The sequence below is a fragment of the Mauremys reevesii genome, linkage group 4, assembly GCF_016161935.1.
Source record: "Mauremys reevesii isolate NIE-2019 linkage group 4, ASM1616193v1, whole genome shotgun sequence".
NCBI lineage: Eukaryota > Metazoa > Chordata > Testudines > Geoemydidae > Mauremys > Mauremys reevesii.
This window is the reverse complement of record NC_052626.1, coordinates 147,355,544-147,373,381: the sequence shown is the minus strand read 5'-3', so window position 1 is coordinate 147,373,381 and position 17,838 is coordinate 147,355,544. Positions and strand designations below refer to the sequence as shown.

General features: G+C 45.4%; 1 protein-coding gene and 2 pseudogenes across 1 annotated transcript; all 3 read left to right on the top strand.

Moving 5' to 3' along the window:
• LOC120403479 (olfactory receptor 1038-like) lies at positions 1-945 on the top strand. The gene has a single exon (XM_039534551.1). It carries the CDS (start codon positions 7-9, stop codon positions 943-945), a length of 939 nt encoding a protein of 312 aa, XP_039390485.1. The 5' UTR covers positions 1-6.
• An 8,122-nt stretch (positions 946-9,067) lies between these two features.
• Positions 9,068-10,003, top strand: LOC120404099 (annotated as a pseudogene).
• Positions 10,004-12,451: 2,448 nt separating this feature from the next.
• Positions 12,452-17,092, top strand: LOC120404098 (annotated as a pseudogene).
• The last annotated feature ends 746 nt before the right edge of the window (positions 17,093-17,838 follow it).

Genomic DNA, 17,838 nt, shown 5'->3' with positions numbered 1-17,838 from the left:
GAGGAGATGGAAAAGGGAAATCACTCGGAGGCAACCGAGTTCATTCTCTCAGGACTGACAGATCGTCCAGAGCTGCAGGTTCCCCTGTTTGGGGTGTTCCTAGTGATTTATTGTATCACCCTGGTGGGGAATGGGGGGATGATCTTGTTAATCATGATTGATCCCCGATTCCACACCCCCATGTACTTTTTCCTTAGTAGTTTGTCTTTCTGTGACCTCTGCTATTCCTCGACAATTTCCCCTAAGATGCTGCTGAATTTCTTAGCCGAGAGGAAAACCATTTCTTACACTGCCTGTGCTGTGCAACTGTATCTCTTTGTCTCTTTTGCAGACGTTGAGTGCCTCTTGCTGGCTGTGATGGCGTATGACCGTTATGTGGCCATCTGTAACCCGCTGCTCTATACGGTCACCATGTCCAGGCAGCTTTGTAAACAGCTGGTGGCTTTGGTGTACACTGTGGGGTTTATGGATTCAATGATACACACATGTTTTACATTTCGGCTGTCATTCTGCAGCTCCAACATCATCAATCATTTCTTCTGTGACATCCCCCCACTGCTGGCGCTCTCGTGTTCTGACACCCGCATCAATGAGATTGTGTTGTTTGCTTTCACATGCTGCATTACAGTGAGCAGCCTTGTGCCTGTCCTCCTCTCCTATGTCTATATCACCTCCACCATCCTGCAGATCCGCTCTGCCGAGGGCCGGAGCAAAACCTTCTCCACCTGCTCTTTCCACTTGACTGCTGTGGTCCTTCTTTTTGGCACCCTCCTCTTCATGTATTTACGTCCCACCTCCAGCTATTCCATGGACACAGACAAAGTGGCCTCAGTGTTTTACACGCTGGTGATCCCTATGTTGAACCCCCTCATCTACAGCCTGAGGAACACGGAGGTGAAGGACGCACTGAGGAGAGCAATGAATAAACTCCTAACCAATTCCTGAATCTGTTTAACTCTGTACTGGTTTAGTGATGGGGAGTGGAAACAGGGGAATTCAATTCCCAGCCCATTGCAATGTAATTTTGCAGAGCCCATGGTAGTATTGTTCATTATTGTATTGTTATTATTATTAATTTGTTTGTATTCCAAAAAGGTTTGCAGGGCCCAACTTAGATCAGTGTACACATCACGGGAAGAATCAGAGGTTCAGAAAGAGAGAATGATTTATGAACTTGTGGCTAGGGGCATCCACTTGGAGTGTGAGATGCTCTACTTCATGTCTCTTCCAATGGTTATTGAATTAGTTATCCACCGCAGATCAACTTTGAAAGGAGAGATTAAGAGGAACCCATACTGGAATAGCACATCATTCAGGGGCATATCCATGTGCATAGTGTGACAGGTGTGGTCACAGAGACCCCTATTGGGATTGTCACCTGATGTGCTGAAATTACTTCTGATCCTGTTTTCCCTGGCAGTCTGGGCCTCCAGAACCCTGCCTTGTTGAGGCAGACACGCTAGCCTGCTGCAACGCAGCCAAAGGGTCAGGGCCACACACCCCAAACTGCAGATCTAGACTGACACCACCTCAGCATTATCCCTGTCTCCAGCATGCAGACACCCAGCTCCCAATGGGATCTAAATCCCAAGCAAATCCGTTTTACTCTGTATAAAGTGTATACAGGGTAAAATGATAAATGTTCCCCCTCTATATCACTGCAAGAGAGATATGCACAGCTGTTTGCCCCTCCCTCCCAGGTAACAATTACTTACACTGAGTTTATAAATAAACAAAAGTGATTTTATTAAGTATAAAAAGTAGGATTTAAGTTGTTTTAAGTAGTAACAGACAGAACAAAGTAAGTCACAAAGCTACATAAAACAAAAAAAGCCAGGCTACGCTTAATACACTCAGAAATCAGTTATAAATGTTAACTTCTCACTCCCGTTGTTACTTCAGGTAAAATCCTTCTCAGGTCCGATGCCTTTTCTGACCTGGGTCCAGTCTGTCCTCCCGTACCCCTGTGGTTACAGTCCTTTTGTTTCCAGGTGCTTGCAGGTATCACCGTGGGATGGGGAGGTCGTCTCTTAAGCCAGCTGAAGACACTCATTGTTTGCCTTCCACACTTCATATAGAACATCCCTTTGTTTGGAATTCCAACCCCCTCTAGAAAAGTACCAGCTTCAAGATGGATTCCAGTATCAGCTGACATGGTCACATGTCACTATAAGACACCAGTCTGACACACCCCATAAGTCTTTATGGAAATATGCTTATGAATATAAATATGACATGACTGGAATATGTTTTATGCTAGATATGCCATGTAACATATGTTGGCAAAGGTTATGATCTACTGAATACATTCCTCCTATTTGTATGCCTGTATCTTTTTTGTATTCAAAGTTACGAATATTGGCTAGGTACTTGTTTAATTTTAAATACCCTCAGTGAAGCAGTTGGACAGCTGCGTAAGAAAAGACTATTCTCAATCAAGAACCACTTAAGCCAACAATAAACTTGGAGATTCCAATCCACATCTGAGCTTTCCCAGGAATGTGGCTTGGCTGGTAAGGAACTCAGTCATGCCTGGACATGTGAGTCCAAAACTCCATTTTGTAGCTGGGATGCTACGCAGGGAGGGGTGTCCACTCCAAAGGATACCTTAAAGAAACTGGAATAAAGGACAGTAACCACAGGGGGTGTGAGTGATTTCTGGACTCAGACTAGAAGGAGACTAGTCTGTAAAAGGAAGCTTACTGGGTCACCTCTGAGGGCAGTGATGAGCTGTCAAAATCTTAATAACCGGTTTCTAATAAATTTTCTGATTTAAGGGCGGGGAGTGGGGGAGGGGCCGGGCGGGGAAGACATACTGTGGGACCGGGGACCCTGCAGGGCCTGGGGAAAATTGCTCCCCGCCAGCGGCCCTAGAGCTTGCAGCCCCGCTTACCTTGCCTGCAGCTCAAAGCAGCAGGACTACTAAGGAGCTCAGCTGAGCCGCCCAGCTGGTGCCGGCAGCTGGTCCCGCTGCAGCTGGGGGAGAAATGGGGGAGGGACCAGGGGAACCTCAGCCTCCCCAGCTGGGGATCCTGGGAGCAACAGGATGGTCCAGCCCACGGACTGGAGTTCTTTGCCCACCCACTGGCCCTTTAACAACCGGTTCTCCATGGTGGTCTAATTTTAGCAACCGGTTCTTGGGAACTGGTGGGAACCCGCCCAGCTCACCACTGTCTGAGGGTGGGATTTTATCTATATTCAGTTTTCTTACTGTATGAGGCATAGACTTGCGTGTTTTTTTTTATTTTACTTGATAATTCACTTTGTTCTGTCTCTTACTACTTGGAACCACTTAAATCCTACTTTCTGTATTTAATAAAATCACTTTTTACTTATTATTTAACCCAGAGTATGTATTAATACCTGGGGGGGGGGGAAACAGCTGTGTAAATCTATCTATAGTGTTATAGAGGGTGACAAATTCAAGAGTTTACCCTGAATAAGCTTCATACAGAGTAAAACGGATTTATTTGGGGTTTGGATCCCATTGGGAGTTGGGCCTCTGAGTGTTAGAGACAAGAACACTTTTTAAGCTGTTTTCGGTTAAGCCTGCAGTTTGTGAGACATGGTTCAGACCTGGGTCTGTGTTTGTAGCAGGCAAGTGTGTCTGTCACAACCAGGCAGGGTTCTGGAGTCCCAAATTGGCAGGTAAAGCAGGGGCAGAAGCAGTCTTGGCACATTAGTTGGCAGCCCCAAGGGGGTTACTGTGATCCATCTAGTCACATTCTTCCTGGGTTGGCCCACAGGAACACAGGAAGGCTTGCAGGTAAACAGAGCCATTCACAGTTCATTGATTCTGAAGCACCCTTAATGACCTCCACTTAATATGTCTACATCAGTGATACATGTTTATATCTTATTCTCCTAACTCCAGACATAGAAATAATCCATGTAAAGAAATGGGATGAACACACTTAGTAGATTACAACCTCTCTAATGATATGTTACATGGGGCACTTAGCATAAAGCATATTCCAGTTATGTCGTAGTCAGAAGCATATTTTCATAAAGCATTTGAGTGCAGTGTCACACGTGGCTTTGCCCAGCACTGGAGAGAAGTGGGAACTGAACCTGGAGCTCCCACCACACAGGTGAGCACCCCAACTATTGGGCTAAAAATTACAAAGGGAAGGACCGGCACCTGAATCCTCCCCCCGCTCCACGCATTGTTTTGGGACAAAGCTATTAGGACTATTTATAAAAAATTTATGAATAGTTTTGAGTCAATACAAATGATTTTATTTTTGACAATAAATTATTAGTCCAGAAGAAATTCATCATTTTCTAGACACCTTTTTGTCCCAACTCTGGGAAATTACTTAAGGAGACATTTGGAGAGGTGACCAACAAATAAAGTGGAATACATTCACCTCAGTTTTGTACCATATTAAAATTACCTCACATGAGAGACAGCTATCCAGGCCAGCTGATTCTCTGTCCCTCTGTGTTCCATTTCCACAAGGAGAGACATGGCAACAACATTAATTGCATATGCTGTGCTCATCTGTTGTCCTGGGAGCAAAGATCCATGGGGAGTAGTGGGGGCAAAAGACATATCTGGCTTTAAGACTAAGCTTGATAAATTTATGGAGGGGATGGCATGATGGGATAGCCTAATATTGGCAATTAATTTGGCAATTGATCTTTGATTATCAGCAGGTAAGTATGCCCAGTGGTCTGTGATAGGATGTTAGATGGGTTGGGATCTGAGTTACTACAGAGAATTCTTTCCTGGGTGCTGGCTGGTGAGTCTTGCCCACATGCTCAGGGTTTAACTGATCGCCATATTTGGGGTCGGGAAGGAATTTTCCTCCAGGGCAGATTGGCAGAGGCCCTGGAGGTTTTTCGCCTTCCTCTGCAGCATGGGGCACGGGTCACTTTCTGGAGGATTCTCTGCAGATTGAGGTCTTCAAACCGCAATTTGGGGACTTTGATAACTCAGACATAGGCTAGGGGTTTGTTTTAGAAGTGGATGGGTGGGATTCTGTGGCCTGCATTGTGCAGCAGGTCAGACTAGATGATCATAATGGTCCCTTCTGACCTTAAAGTCTATGAGTCTATGAGTCTATAATCCTCTGCAGAGTAAATCTCAAACTCATCAAAGCTAAATGTAACCTCTGCCACCCAAGGAAGCAGCTCCAGAGGTATTAAGGGTAACGTTGGTGTGGTTAGCAAACAGGGAAAGATTCGACTCTAAGTCTGATTTTAGGGTTCTGAGCAGGTACTGCTTCCGTCCTTCTCAACTCACTGTAAGTGAAGGGAGGAAAAACAAAGAGGTGCCACTAAGTCATGGGCAAACAAGTCAGTTTCAGAGCACTTCAGCCTTTAATTGAAATGACAATGAGCTGTTCATGGGAGGGGAAGGAAGGAATTATCCTGAGAGGAGAAATTTCAAATTTTCTGAACCTATTTACCTTTCAAAAGAAGGAAAGAGCTTTACCAAGGGAGGGAGAAGAGTGACTGGACAAGGAGAGAAAAATAGCTTTAATAGGAAGGGGGAAAACTCCCCCATTGATTCAGGGAATGTCTAAGCTGAAGCCATTACATTGACTCAGCTATGGCATGCAGCAGTGCCATAGTGTAGATGCTTTTCACATTGCCGGAATGGGTTTTTCCATTGAGGTAATTAATCCACATCTTCGAGAGGCAGTAGCTAGGTCAATGGAAGAATTACACTGAGGATCAGTACAAGCTAACTGCCTCAAACATGGTATGAAAAGTTTCTCAGTCCTGTGCCACAGAGCTCGGTTGATCTAATTTTTAAGCATAAAGCAGACGTAAGAGAAGCTACTGATAGAAAAGACCAGTTGGGAAAAGTAGTCCTATCTGCATGCCAAGGAAGAAGAATCCCCTTCGGTTCTTTTTGTTCAGGCTAGCTGGAAATATTCCAGCTGTCCCAGCTTCCCAGGAGAGATGATTCTGCATTCTGACCAAGCTCAGTGTCCAGCTGTGTGTGTGTAGTGGGGACTCTGTGTGTGTGTGTTTGGTGTGCAGTGGACACTGTGTATTGTGTGTGTGTGTGTAGTGGGCACTGTGTATTGTGTGTGTGTGTGTGTGTTTGGTGTGCCGTGGGCACTATGTGTGTGATGGGGGATACAGTGGAGCTGAATGTCAAGTATAGGGAGGTGTGTGTCCCTTGCCCTGCCCAGTCCTCAGGCTGGTGTTCGCCCAGTGAAAGGCTCTTTGTGAGATCATAGGACTAGGAGGGACCTCGAGAGGTCATCTATTAAAGTCCCCTGCACTCATGGCAGGACCAAATATTATCTAGACCATCCCCGACAGGTGTTTGTCTAACCTGCTCTTAAAAATCTCCAGTGGTGGAGATTCCACAACCTTCCTGGGCAAGTTATTCCAGTGCTTAGCCACTCTCACTGTTGGGATGTTTTTTCCTAATGTCCAGCCTAAACTGCCCTTGCTGAAATTGAAGTCCATCGGTTCTTGTCTTAACCTTCCCCCTCTCACCCACTGCTTTGCAATTTTATTGCTAAACTCTGTTTCACGGACTATAAATTACGGGAAATAAATAAAATTAACAAAAGAATCAGGAGGAAGCAGGCATGCTTGGAGATATTTTGTAATAGCATCTGCAGAGATGCTGCAGAGATCTTCAGTGTTAACCACCAGTTTGGGGAATATCTTCCTTTTTGCAGCCTGCCCTTGTTACACCCCAAGGCCCCCTTTCTTAGGGAGTCCATTGGGAAGGCAGATTAGCATTGTGTATTGCTAATGCTGTTGCTAGCATTGCAAACCTGTTTGGGGAGTGTTAAAGGTGTGTGAGTGGGGAGTGAAAGTTTTTTTGCAGGTACAAAAGGCCAAGTGGGGCGGGAGGGGAGCAAAGAATGGGTTAATTTAACACTGCAGCTAGGAAGCTTAGTTTATAAATAAAAAGCTAACTTTAGCCTGAGACCAGCTGCTATCTGCCAAGACAGAAGGGGGGAAGTTTAATCCCCCCCCCCAACCAGCGGTAAAAAAAATTGTTAAACAAAATGCAGGGGCCGGGGGGAAAAATGGCAAAGGTCAGCCAGGAACAAACAAAGAACTGTTTTACAGCCCTGAAACTGGTTGTTTGGGGAAAGCTTAAAAAAAACCATGGAAGACCAGTATAATCTGACAGAAAGGGCACCAGGAGCAGAAGTTCCCGAACAGAGCACCCCACCCCCACCCTGAGGAGCCAGAACTTAAAACCCTTCTGAAAGCTGAAGCAATTTGGAGAACCCAGTGGATTTTTGGATGGCCTGGGCCCAGGACAGCACCTCGGTTCACCTTTCCCCACCCTTCATTTTTACACCCAGACTTGGCCAGTCTGGGTTGTGCATGTGTAAGTATGAAAGTGGGTTAGGGCTTGGGGCATTGACGTTTTCTTTCTTCCCCTGAGTAACGTGAAAGCGTTCCCAGCACTCTCTGCTGTTGTTGTATTATTTTATCAATAAAGATTTAAAATTTAGACCCTTGGTGTGCCTCGTCATCTCCTCCCCCCAAAAAATCCTGTGGCCCAGCCTCATCAACTGTGGCCCCAGGCAGATTGCTAACAAAAATCTGTCACACCCTGACTTTGGCATTTTCACTGATGACTGCCCCAGGCACCTCCAGGTCACAGGAGGCAGAGAAGCCAGGAGGAGGAGTTATATGTATGAGTCCTAGAAGAAGTAGGGGCATAGTGTTTCCTGGGCACTGACCTGGAGTGACAGACTTGGGAGTTTCTGAATACAGAGATTTCTGGCTGTTGGCTGTTTCTACTGGTGTTCAAGGAACGAAGACTTTGCGTACATTCTTTGTAACCCCTCCCTCAAGGATTATACCAAAGAATAGACTTTATAAGCTTCACATCAAAATACCAAACTCCCTCCTCTCTAACCCATGGCTGTTGGACTCTGGTGATGTTCCAGGGCAGTTCAGCAAGAGGAGAGACCATCATGCATAATGGGGGATGTGGTCCAGGCTGGGAGCCTGGCCCACAGAAGAGATTGGTGCTGTGTGGTATCTGATGCACCCCTGTGGTATTTCCAAGCAAAAAGGTTTCAGTCTCCACAAACAACACCCCTTTGTGGATCAGCTCTACACAGTACACAGCTTGCACTGAAAACAGGAAGATGAAATAAACCCCTAACCTCATACTCTGTAACTCTGGTAGAAATTGCATCATTTAACAACGCAGTAGGAAAGAGTGGGCCAAATTAATCCCCAGGGCATGAATTAAACCGAAGGTGTCTTTGGTTCACTGAATGCATTAATTAGGTGTTATGGCTCTCTGAGCTCAGGTATTCCCAGTTGCTCCAGGAATCATGTCCCACAGATCACACATCTTAGTATAAAACTTCCCAAATCCTCCAAACTGGCAGTTTCTGTCGCTGGGGAAACGCAAACACATCTCTCTCTTCTCAGCAGGTACGTGCTATTATCCTGAATTACAGTCACACACACACATACATACATCATGGTGATCAGCAGGTATTAAATTCAAGACCTCCAGCACTGAAAGCCTCAGCCTCAACTCCTACCCCTTCAGCTAAAGGAACGACCTCCTTGCTTGGAAAAAATTGGCAATTAAATAGTCACTGAAGCCAGTGCTTTCCATTTTCTCTCTGGGTTTTCATACAGACTAAAGTAAATGCCAGAAAGCTTAATTAGCAGAGTAAGCATCTTTACCACAAAGCAACATGCCAAACCACAGAGCTCACCTTGCCCAAAGAGAGCAGAAAGATTGACACTCCTTTACTCTCACCCCTTCTTTAGCTAAGGAATAATATCTTCAGATTGATTCTCTCACAGCAGATTCACAAGTCACTGTTTTCTGTTTGGATTAGTGAATACGACTGTTTGTGTGTGGGGCATGATTAACCTCCGTGTCATTGTATTTGCACTGTGTGTGCATGTTATCAAACACCTGGAATGACCAGCTGTGAACATCTGGCTCTGTGGATTAAGCCCTTCCCTGAGCAGGTACTGATGTCCATTAAGAAACTGATCTCCATTTATCTTCACTTACTTCATTACAGAGAAGGGACAGGTTTCCCGCACCATCCACCTGCCCACATCTCTGTAGCTGCCTGATCTGTGTTCAGAGGAGATGAAAAAGGGAAATCACTCGGAGGCAACCGAGTTCATTCTCTCAGGATTGACAGATCGTCCAGAGTTGCAGGTTCCCCTCTTTGGGGTGTTCCTACTGATTTATGGTATCACCCTGCTGGGGAATGGGGTGATGATCTTGTTACTCACGATTGACCCCCGACTCCACACCCCCATGTATTTTTTCCTCAGTAGTTTGTCTTTCTGTGACGTCTGCTATTCCTCGATAATTTACCGTAAGATGCTGCTGAATTTCTTAGCCGAGAGGAAAAGCATTTCTTACACTGCTTGTGCTGTGCAACTGTATCTCTCTGTCATTTTTGCAGATGTTGAGTGCTTCTTGCTGGCCCTGATGGCGTATGACCGTTATGTGGCCATCTGTAACCCGCTGCTCTACACGGTCACGATGTCCAGGCAACTTTGTAAACAGCTGGTGGTCGGGGTGTACACTGTGGGGTTGGTGGATTCAATGATACAAACGTGTTTATATTTTGGCTGTCATTCTGCAGCTCCAACATCATCAATCATTTCTTCTGTGACATCGCCCCTCTGCTGGCGCTCTCCTGTTCTGACACCCACATCAATGAGATTCTGATGTTTGCGTTCATGTGCTGCACTGGAGTGAGCAGCCTTGTGACTGTCCTTCTCTCCTATGTCTATATCGCCTCCACCATCCTGCAGATCCGTTCTGCCGAGGCGGCGCAAAGCCTTCTCCACCTGCTCTTTCCACTTGACCGCGGTGGTCCTGTTTTTTTGCACTCTTCTCTTCATGTATTTACGTCCCACCTTAAGCTATTCCATGGACACGGACAAAGTGGCCTCAGTGTTTTACACGCTGGTGATCCCCATGTTGAACCCATTTATCTATAGCCTGAGGAACACGGAGGTGAAGGACGCCCTGAGGAGAGCAATGAATAAACTCCTAACCAATTCCTGAATCTGTTTAACTCTGTACTGGTTTAGTGATGGGGAGTGGAAACAGGTGAATTCAATTCCCAGCCCATTGCAAGGTAATATCGTAAAGCCTGTGATAGTATTGTTCATTATTGTATTGTTCTTATTATTAACTTGTTTGTATTCCCACAAAGCCTGCAGGCCCCAACTAAGATCGGGGCTTTATTAGGGTATTACCCCAGCAAAATTCCTGTGATGTGCATTGAAAGCATAGAGCTATTTGTATTGGGAAACAAAAGGGGGGCATCACATCTATCTCCCTCTGTTTTGTAGTGAATTTTGTTTTGTTATGCAGTTGCAAGTATGAATTTTATTATTTCTATGGCTGAACCAAAGGGGATTTTGCACACCCTCCTGATACTCCCCAAACCTGCTCAATCAACACCATTTCATCTATCGCAGTAGTCTCGACTTAGCCAGTAGTGTAGATATGGCCTCATTCTCTCCACTGAAGTTGTTGCATTGTGGATAAAATACAGGAAGAATCACAGGGCCAGAAAGAGAGAATGACTCTATAGACTGGTAGTTCGGGGCACTGAGATGCCCAACTTCATGTCTTTGTTCCAATGGTTATTTAATTTATTATCCACTGTAGAAAAACTTTGAAAGGAGAGATCAAGAGCAACCCAGATTGGAATAGCACATCACCAGTGGCTGGGATGCTTTCTGTAAATACAGGAAACTCAAGTGCACATCTTTGCCCAGCACTGGACAGAAGGGGGAATTGAACCAGGATCACCCACCTCACAGGTGAACACCCTAACCATTGAGCAAAAAATTATAAAGAGATGGAGCATCACCACCTCCTACCGGTGGCTGCTTTGCTCCCCTCCACACACATTGTTTTGGGAAAAGGCTATTAGAAGACTTTGTAACACATTGTGAAGAGTTTCAGGTCAACCCCAACTGCATTGTTTTTCACAATAAATTATTATGTCCCAAAGAAATTCACCCATTTCTAGACACTTTCATGTCCCAATGATGGGAAATTACTTAAAGAGACTTATGGAGCGGTGACCAACACATGAATTGGAATACATTCACCTCAGTTTTGTATCATATTCAAAAGACCTCAAGGGTGAGACTGCGATCCAGACCAGTTGGTGCTCTGGCCCTCTGTATTCCATTTCCACAAGGAAAGACACGATCACAACCTTAATTGCATGTGCTGTGCACACCTGTTGTCCTGGGAGAAAAGATGCTCCAGGGAACAAATCTCAAAGTCATCCCAGGAAGCAGCTCCAGAGGTATTAAGGGTAATGTGGTTGTGGTTAGCAAACAGGGCAAGATTCAACTCTTAGTCTGATTTTAGGGTTCTGAGCAGGTACTGCTTCCATCCGCAACTCATTGTAAGTGAAGGGAGGAAAAACAAAGAGGTACCACCAAGTCATGTCTGTGCATGTGGTGGGGGTACAGTGGAGCTGAATGTCAAGTTTAGGCAGGTGCATGTCCCTCACCCTGCCCACTGCTCAGGCTGGCATCCCCCCTCCTCTCAGTGCAGGGCTCCTTCTGAGACCATAGAATCATAGGACTGGAGGGGACCTTGAGAGGTCGTCTAGTCCAGTCCCCTGCACTCATGGCAGGATTAAGTATTACCCTAGACGATCCCTGACAGGTGTTTGTCTAACCTGCTATTAAAAATCTCCAACAGTGGAGATTCCACAATCTTCCTGGGCAAGTTATTCCAGTGCTTAACCACCCTGACTCTTGGGATGTGTTTCCTATTGTCCAAGCTAACCCCCCCTTGCTGCAATTGAAGTCCATCGGTTCTTGTCCTATCCTTCCCCCATCCCCCATTGTTTTACAATTTTACTTTGTAGCAGGGTGGTCCCCTGCTCCTGCCCTTCAGGGCTTAAAACAGCCCAGGAGAGGGCTGTGGCTGGGGCAAGAAGCCTGGGCTGATTGAGAGAAAGCAGGCCCAGCTGTGGTCAGGTCCCAATCAGGCCCAGCTGGCCCCTGGTAAGAGGCAATGAGCCAGGAGCCCAAACGGTCTCTCTCTGGCTGTAGAGGGAGAAGGGCCTGGCTGCAGGGAGCTAGACAAGGTACCTCAAGTAGAGCAGGGCTGGGGACAGGATGAGGCGCTGGGGAGCTCCTGCCTGGAAAGCCCCAGGCTGCGGCCTAGCATTAGGCCAAGAGGTACTCGGGGTTGCAGAGGGCAGCCCAGGGGTAGGCAAAGACAGCAGATCCAAACTCTTTTGCCTGTGATGAGTGGCTGATACTACAATCTGCCCCAGTGAACGGGGGCTAGATGAAGAATGGGCAGTAGCCAATACTGAGGCAAAGTGGGGATAGGTGGGTGGGGTTTCCCTGGGAGGGGGAGACCCAGTTAACAGAGGCAGCAGGGTCCAGGGAGGGACTCAGGGCCAGAGGACAGGCGGATCACTGGCCTGCAGAGGGTGCTCCGGGCTGGAAATTGAGCTAATTCCCGAAGATGACCACCAAGAGGCACCGCAGGGGTGAGTCGGCCTGTCTACATACTCCTAAACTTGGTTTCAAGGACTATAAGTTATGGGAAATAAATAAAATTAACAAAAGAATCGGGAGGGAGCTGTAACATACCAGGGTCCAACCCAGACTAAGCAACAGCATTGTCACCTGCAACCTTGCAATGCCTTACTGAAGTGGCTTCCAACTGGGCCACTCACCAACAAATCACATCCTGAGCATGTGTGTGTAACTGCAGCCTGGCCAGGAATAGTTGGTGTCATAGGTCTCACCCCCACTTAGAGATGTTGGGTTCCAATATGGGGACCTGTATGAATCCTTCTTCTAAACTAAAATCCTAGTTTAGATCTGGTAAAGCTGCCACCACTCAATCAGGTACGTGGATTGGGACACAGTCCTTCCCCAAAATCCTTGGGGATCCCAAGAACCCCAAATCCATGGAATTCTTACACCCAGGAGAAATAAACCATTCCCCCCTTCTTTCGCCCCCCCTCCCTTTTCCTAGGAGAGATACTGATCCAACTACAGAGGGATACCTCCTCCTCTCCTTTCCTGAGAATCCACCCAAGGAAAGACCAACCAAGTCCTTAATAGAAAATAATTTATTAAAGAATTAAAAAAGAAAGTCACTATCTCTGTAACCAAGACGGAACAATATACAGGTCTAAACTTACCAATCTCTGGAGAGAATCCCCCCTCCTTTCTTTTTCAGTAAAAGCAATAATAGTACAGAATTAAAGAAATTCCTTCAGCAACACACAATTGCAAATGTATAAATCAAATTATAAGACTAATCCGCCTTTCTAATTAATACTCACTATTGAATAGTAGAAACTATTCCAGGAGAACTTGGAGACATGACTGGCCTCTCTTAGATCCAAAAAGAGAACTCTAACAAAGAACACAGACAAAGGCTTCCCTCCACAGAGATTTGAAATTATCTTGTCTCTGATTGGTCCTCTGGTCAGGTGGTCATCAGGTACTGCATGTTAACCCTTTACAGGTAAAAGAGACCTTAACCCTTAACTATCTGTTTATGACAGTTGGGTTACACTCAGGCTCTCACCACCGTTGGTTATACTGCAGGGTGACCCTAACACGCTCCACAGTCTTCGATTTCCCTCTCAAAATTTTACATCCTGTGCTGCCCAGTCCTACCCTGGACCATACAAGTTACATTGTCCATTATTTCTTTAATAGCACTAATATGTATGCAACTTAGTTTCTCAGACACTTTTATTTAAACACACTGGATTAGATACAATAATAAAACAAAGTTTATTGACTACAAAGATAATTTTAAGTGAGTACAAATAAGGAGGCATAGAAGTCAGAGATAGTTACAAGAAAAATAAAGCTAGAATTCAACTTGTTCCTTAGTTAGCAAATGATGTGAATTTCAAAGCAAAAGTTTCCTCACCATGTGCTTTCAACAGTCTTATTGACCAAATTTCATAAGTAATGACCCTTCCACCAGTCCAATGTCTGCTTCCTTTATCCCTTCAGATGCAGTGAATCAAGGAGGGGAAGAGAGAGAGAGAGAGCGAGGTGCCTTGGGATGTCTATACCCTCTTTTTAGAGTCCTATCCCCCCTTGAGAAACATTTCCATCTGGTTACTGGAAGACAAAAACTCTGTGTAGAAGGATGTTCCCTGCTGCTTTTCCTCACCTTTTAGGGTACGTATGTTTCCCTTCCTGCTTAATGACTATGGTTATTGTTTAGATACAAAATTAAGCAGAGCACACATTTCTTTGTTTAAAACAGACTAGTTTGCCAGCCTTGGTTTGAAACATGTGTTAATAACACGATACAGTGCCATCTTATAACTTCACATACATTATAAAAATATATTAATAATTGCGTTGAGAGTATGAGTATTTCTAGTTGACTCATAGATTTACTGACCATCCTAAAGATGAGCTCTATGTGTGGATAATATGCCTGCAAGAGGGATCGTTTCTTAACTGCAGAAGTCCGTAGCATGCTGTGGTCTCCTCCTGAGATCCTCTGGTCACCGTGTGGTCTCCATCAGGCAAAAATAAGTGCATCTATCTTTCCGATTTGGGGGAGTAATCTAGCAAGGGAAGGACATAGGATACCATGGTGATTGGCATGCTATAAATAGCTAGATTATCTGGAGTACTCTTACATATCTTACAGGTTTTACATTCCATCTACTGGTGCTGGACAATGAGGTGATTCTGAAACCAGGAATGACTGAGAAGACATCAGTTACAGCTGCAAACAATTAGTACGTTTCTCCAGTATCTAGCTTTCTGTTCCTATGATTCCAAATTTATTGCTAAGGCTGGTTGAAAATTTTTCTTGAGAAGATTTTTGGTGGGAAATTGGATTTTCCATTCAACTATTTTTTCCCCATGAAATTCTCTTTTTCCTGGAAATTATAAGATTTCCAATAAAAAAATACCAAACTCTCTTCCTCCCTAAATCATGGCTGTGGGACTCTGGAGAAGTTCCAGGGCGGTTCAGCAAAAGGAGAGACCAAAATGCATCATGGGGGATGTAATCCAGCCGAGGAGCCTAGCTCATGGAAGAGATTGGTGGTGTGTGGTATCTGAGGCACCCTGTGGTATTTCCGAATCGAAATATTACGTTTTTAGCAAAAGGTTTCGGACGCCACAAAAAAATAACCCTCTGTGGATCAGCTGTACACAGTACCCAACTTGCACTAAAAACAACACGATGAAATATACCCCTAACCTCATACTCTGTAACTCTGGTAGAAATTGCATCATTTAAAAACACAGTAAGAAAGAGTAGGTCAAATTAATCCCCAGGGCACCAATTACACCAAGGTGGCTTTGGTTCACTGAACACATTAATTAGGTGTGGTGTCTCTCTGAGCTCAGGTATTCCCGGTTGCTTCAGGAATCATGTTTCACAGATCACACATCTCAGTATAAAACATCCCGAATGCTCCAAACTGGCAGTTTCTATCGATGGGGAAACGCCAACACATCTCTCTCTCTCTTCTCAGCAGGTACGCGATTGTCCTGAATTACAGTCACACACACACACATGGACACCATGGGGATCAGCAGGTACTGAATTCAAGACCTCCAGCACTGAAAGCCTCAGTCCCAGGTACTATCCCTTCAGCTAAAGGAGCGACTTCCATGGTTGGAAAATATAGGCAATTACATAGTCACTGAAGCCAGTGCTTTCCAGTGTATCTCTGGGTTTTCATACGGGCTAAAGTAAATGCCAAAAAAATTAATTAGCACATTAAGCAACTTTAGCCCAAACCAACATGCCAAGCCACAGAGCTCCTTGCCCAAAGATAGTAGAAACATTGACACTTCTTTACGGTCTCTCTTTTTTGAGCTTACAAATAATCTCCTCACACTGAATTAATCTCCCCCTGATTCTTTTACAGCAGAGTCAAAAATCACTGTTTGCTGCTTGGATTAGTGAACAGGAGTGTTCGTATTTGGGGCATGATTAACCTGTGTGTCACTGTATTTATGCAGTGTGTACGTTATCGAACAACTTGAATGACCAGCTGTGAACATCTGGCTCTGTGGACTAAGCCCTTCCCTGAGCAGATACTGATGTCCATTTAGAAACTGATCTCCATTTATCTGCATTTACTTCATTACAGAGAAGGGAAAGGTTTTCCGAACCATCCACCTGTCCAGATCTCTGTAGCTGCCTGATCTGTGTTCAGAGGAGATGGAAAAGGGAAATCACTCGGAGGTGACTGAGTTCATTCTCTCAGGACTGACAGATCGTCAGGAGCTGCAGGTTCCCCTCTTGGGGTGTTCCTACTGATTTATGGTATCACCTGGGGAATGGGGGGATGATCTTGTTAATCACGATTGATCCCCGTCTCCACACCCCCATGTACTTTTTCCTCAGTAATTTGTCTTTCTGTGACCTCTGCTTTTCCTCATTAATTTGCCCTAAGATGCTGCTGAATTTCTTAGGCGAGAGGAAAAGCATTTCTTACACTGCCTGCGCTGTGCAACTGTATCTCCTTATCATTTTTGCAGACGTTGTGTGCCTCTTGCTGGCTGTGATGGCGTATGACCGTTATGTGGCCATCTGTAACCCGCTGCTCTATACGGTCACCATGTCCTGGCAGCTTTGTAAAGAGTTGGTGGTTGGGGCATACGCTGTGGGCATGGTGGATTCACTGATACACACGTGCCTTACATTTCGGCTGTCATTCTGCAGCTCCAACATCATCAGGCATTTCTTCTGTGATATCCCCCCACTGCTGGCGCCTCCTGTTCTGACACCCGCATCAATGAGATTGTGATGTTTGCTTTCACATGCTGCATTCAGGTGATCTGCTTTGTGCCTGTCCTCCTCTCCTATGTCTATATCATCTCCACCATCCTGCAGATCCGCTCTGCCGAGGGCCGGCACAAAGCCTTCTCCACCTGCTCTTTCCACTTGACTGCTGTGGTCCTGCTTTTTGGCACCCTCCTCTTCGTGTATTTACGTCCCACCTCCAGCTATTCCATGGACACAGACAAAGTGGTCTCGCTGTTTTACACGGTGGTGATCCCCATGCTGAACCCCTTCATCTACAGCCTGAGGAACACAGAGGTGAAGGACGCCCTGAGGAGAGCAATGAATAAACTCCTAACAGATTCTTGAAACTCTCTAACTCTTTACTGGTTTACTGATGTGGAGTAGAAACAGGTGAATTCAATTCCCAACCAATTGCAATGTAATTTCGTAGAGCCCATAGGAGTATTGTTCATTATTCTATTGTTATTATTTTTCATTTGTTTGTAGTGCAACAAGGTCTGCAGGCCCCAACTCAGATCAGTGGTCAAAACAGAGGAAGAATCACATGGGCAGAAAAGGAGAATTATTCTATAGGCTGGGGGATAGGGGCTTTCACTTACAGGGTGAGATACTCAACTTCATGTCTCTGTTCCAATGATTATCTATCTATCTATCTATCTATCTATCTATCTATCTATCTATCTATCTATCTATCTATCTAAGTTTGAAAGGAGAAACTGAGATCAACTCAGACTGGAATAGCACATCCCTCAGGGGCTGGGATGCTTTCTGGAAATGCAGGAAACCCAAGTGCATAGTGTGACGGGTTCGGTCTCAGAGACCCCCACTGGGACTGTCACCTGATGTTCTTAAATTTCCTCTGCTCCTATTTTCCCTGCCATCTTAGTCCTCTGAATCCTGTCTTGTTGAGTCAGACACGCTACCCTGCTGCAACACAGACCCAGGGTCTGGGCCGCATCCCCAACACTGGAGATCTAGACTGAGACCAGCTCAGCAGGATGCACGTCTCCATCACGCAGACACCCAACTCCCAATGGGATCTAAACCCCAAATAAATCCATTTTACTCTCAGCTGTTTGCCCCTCCCACAC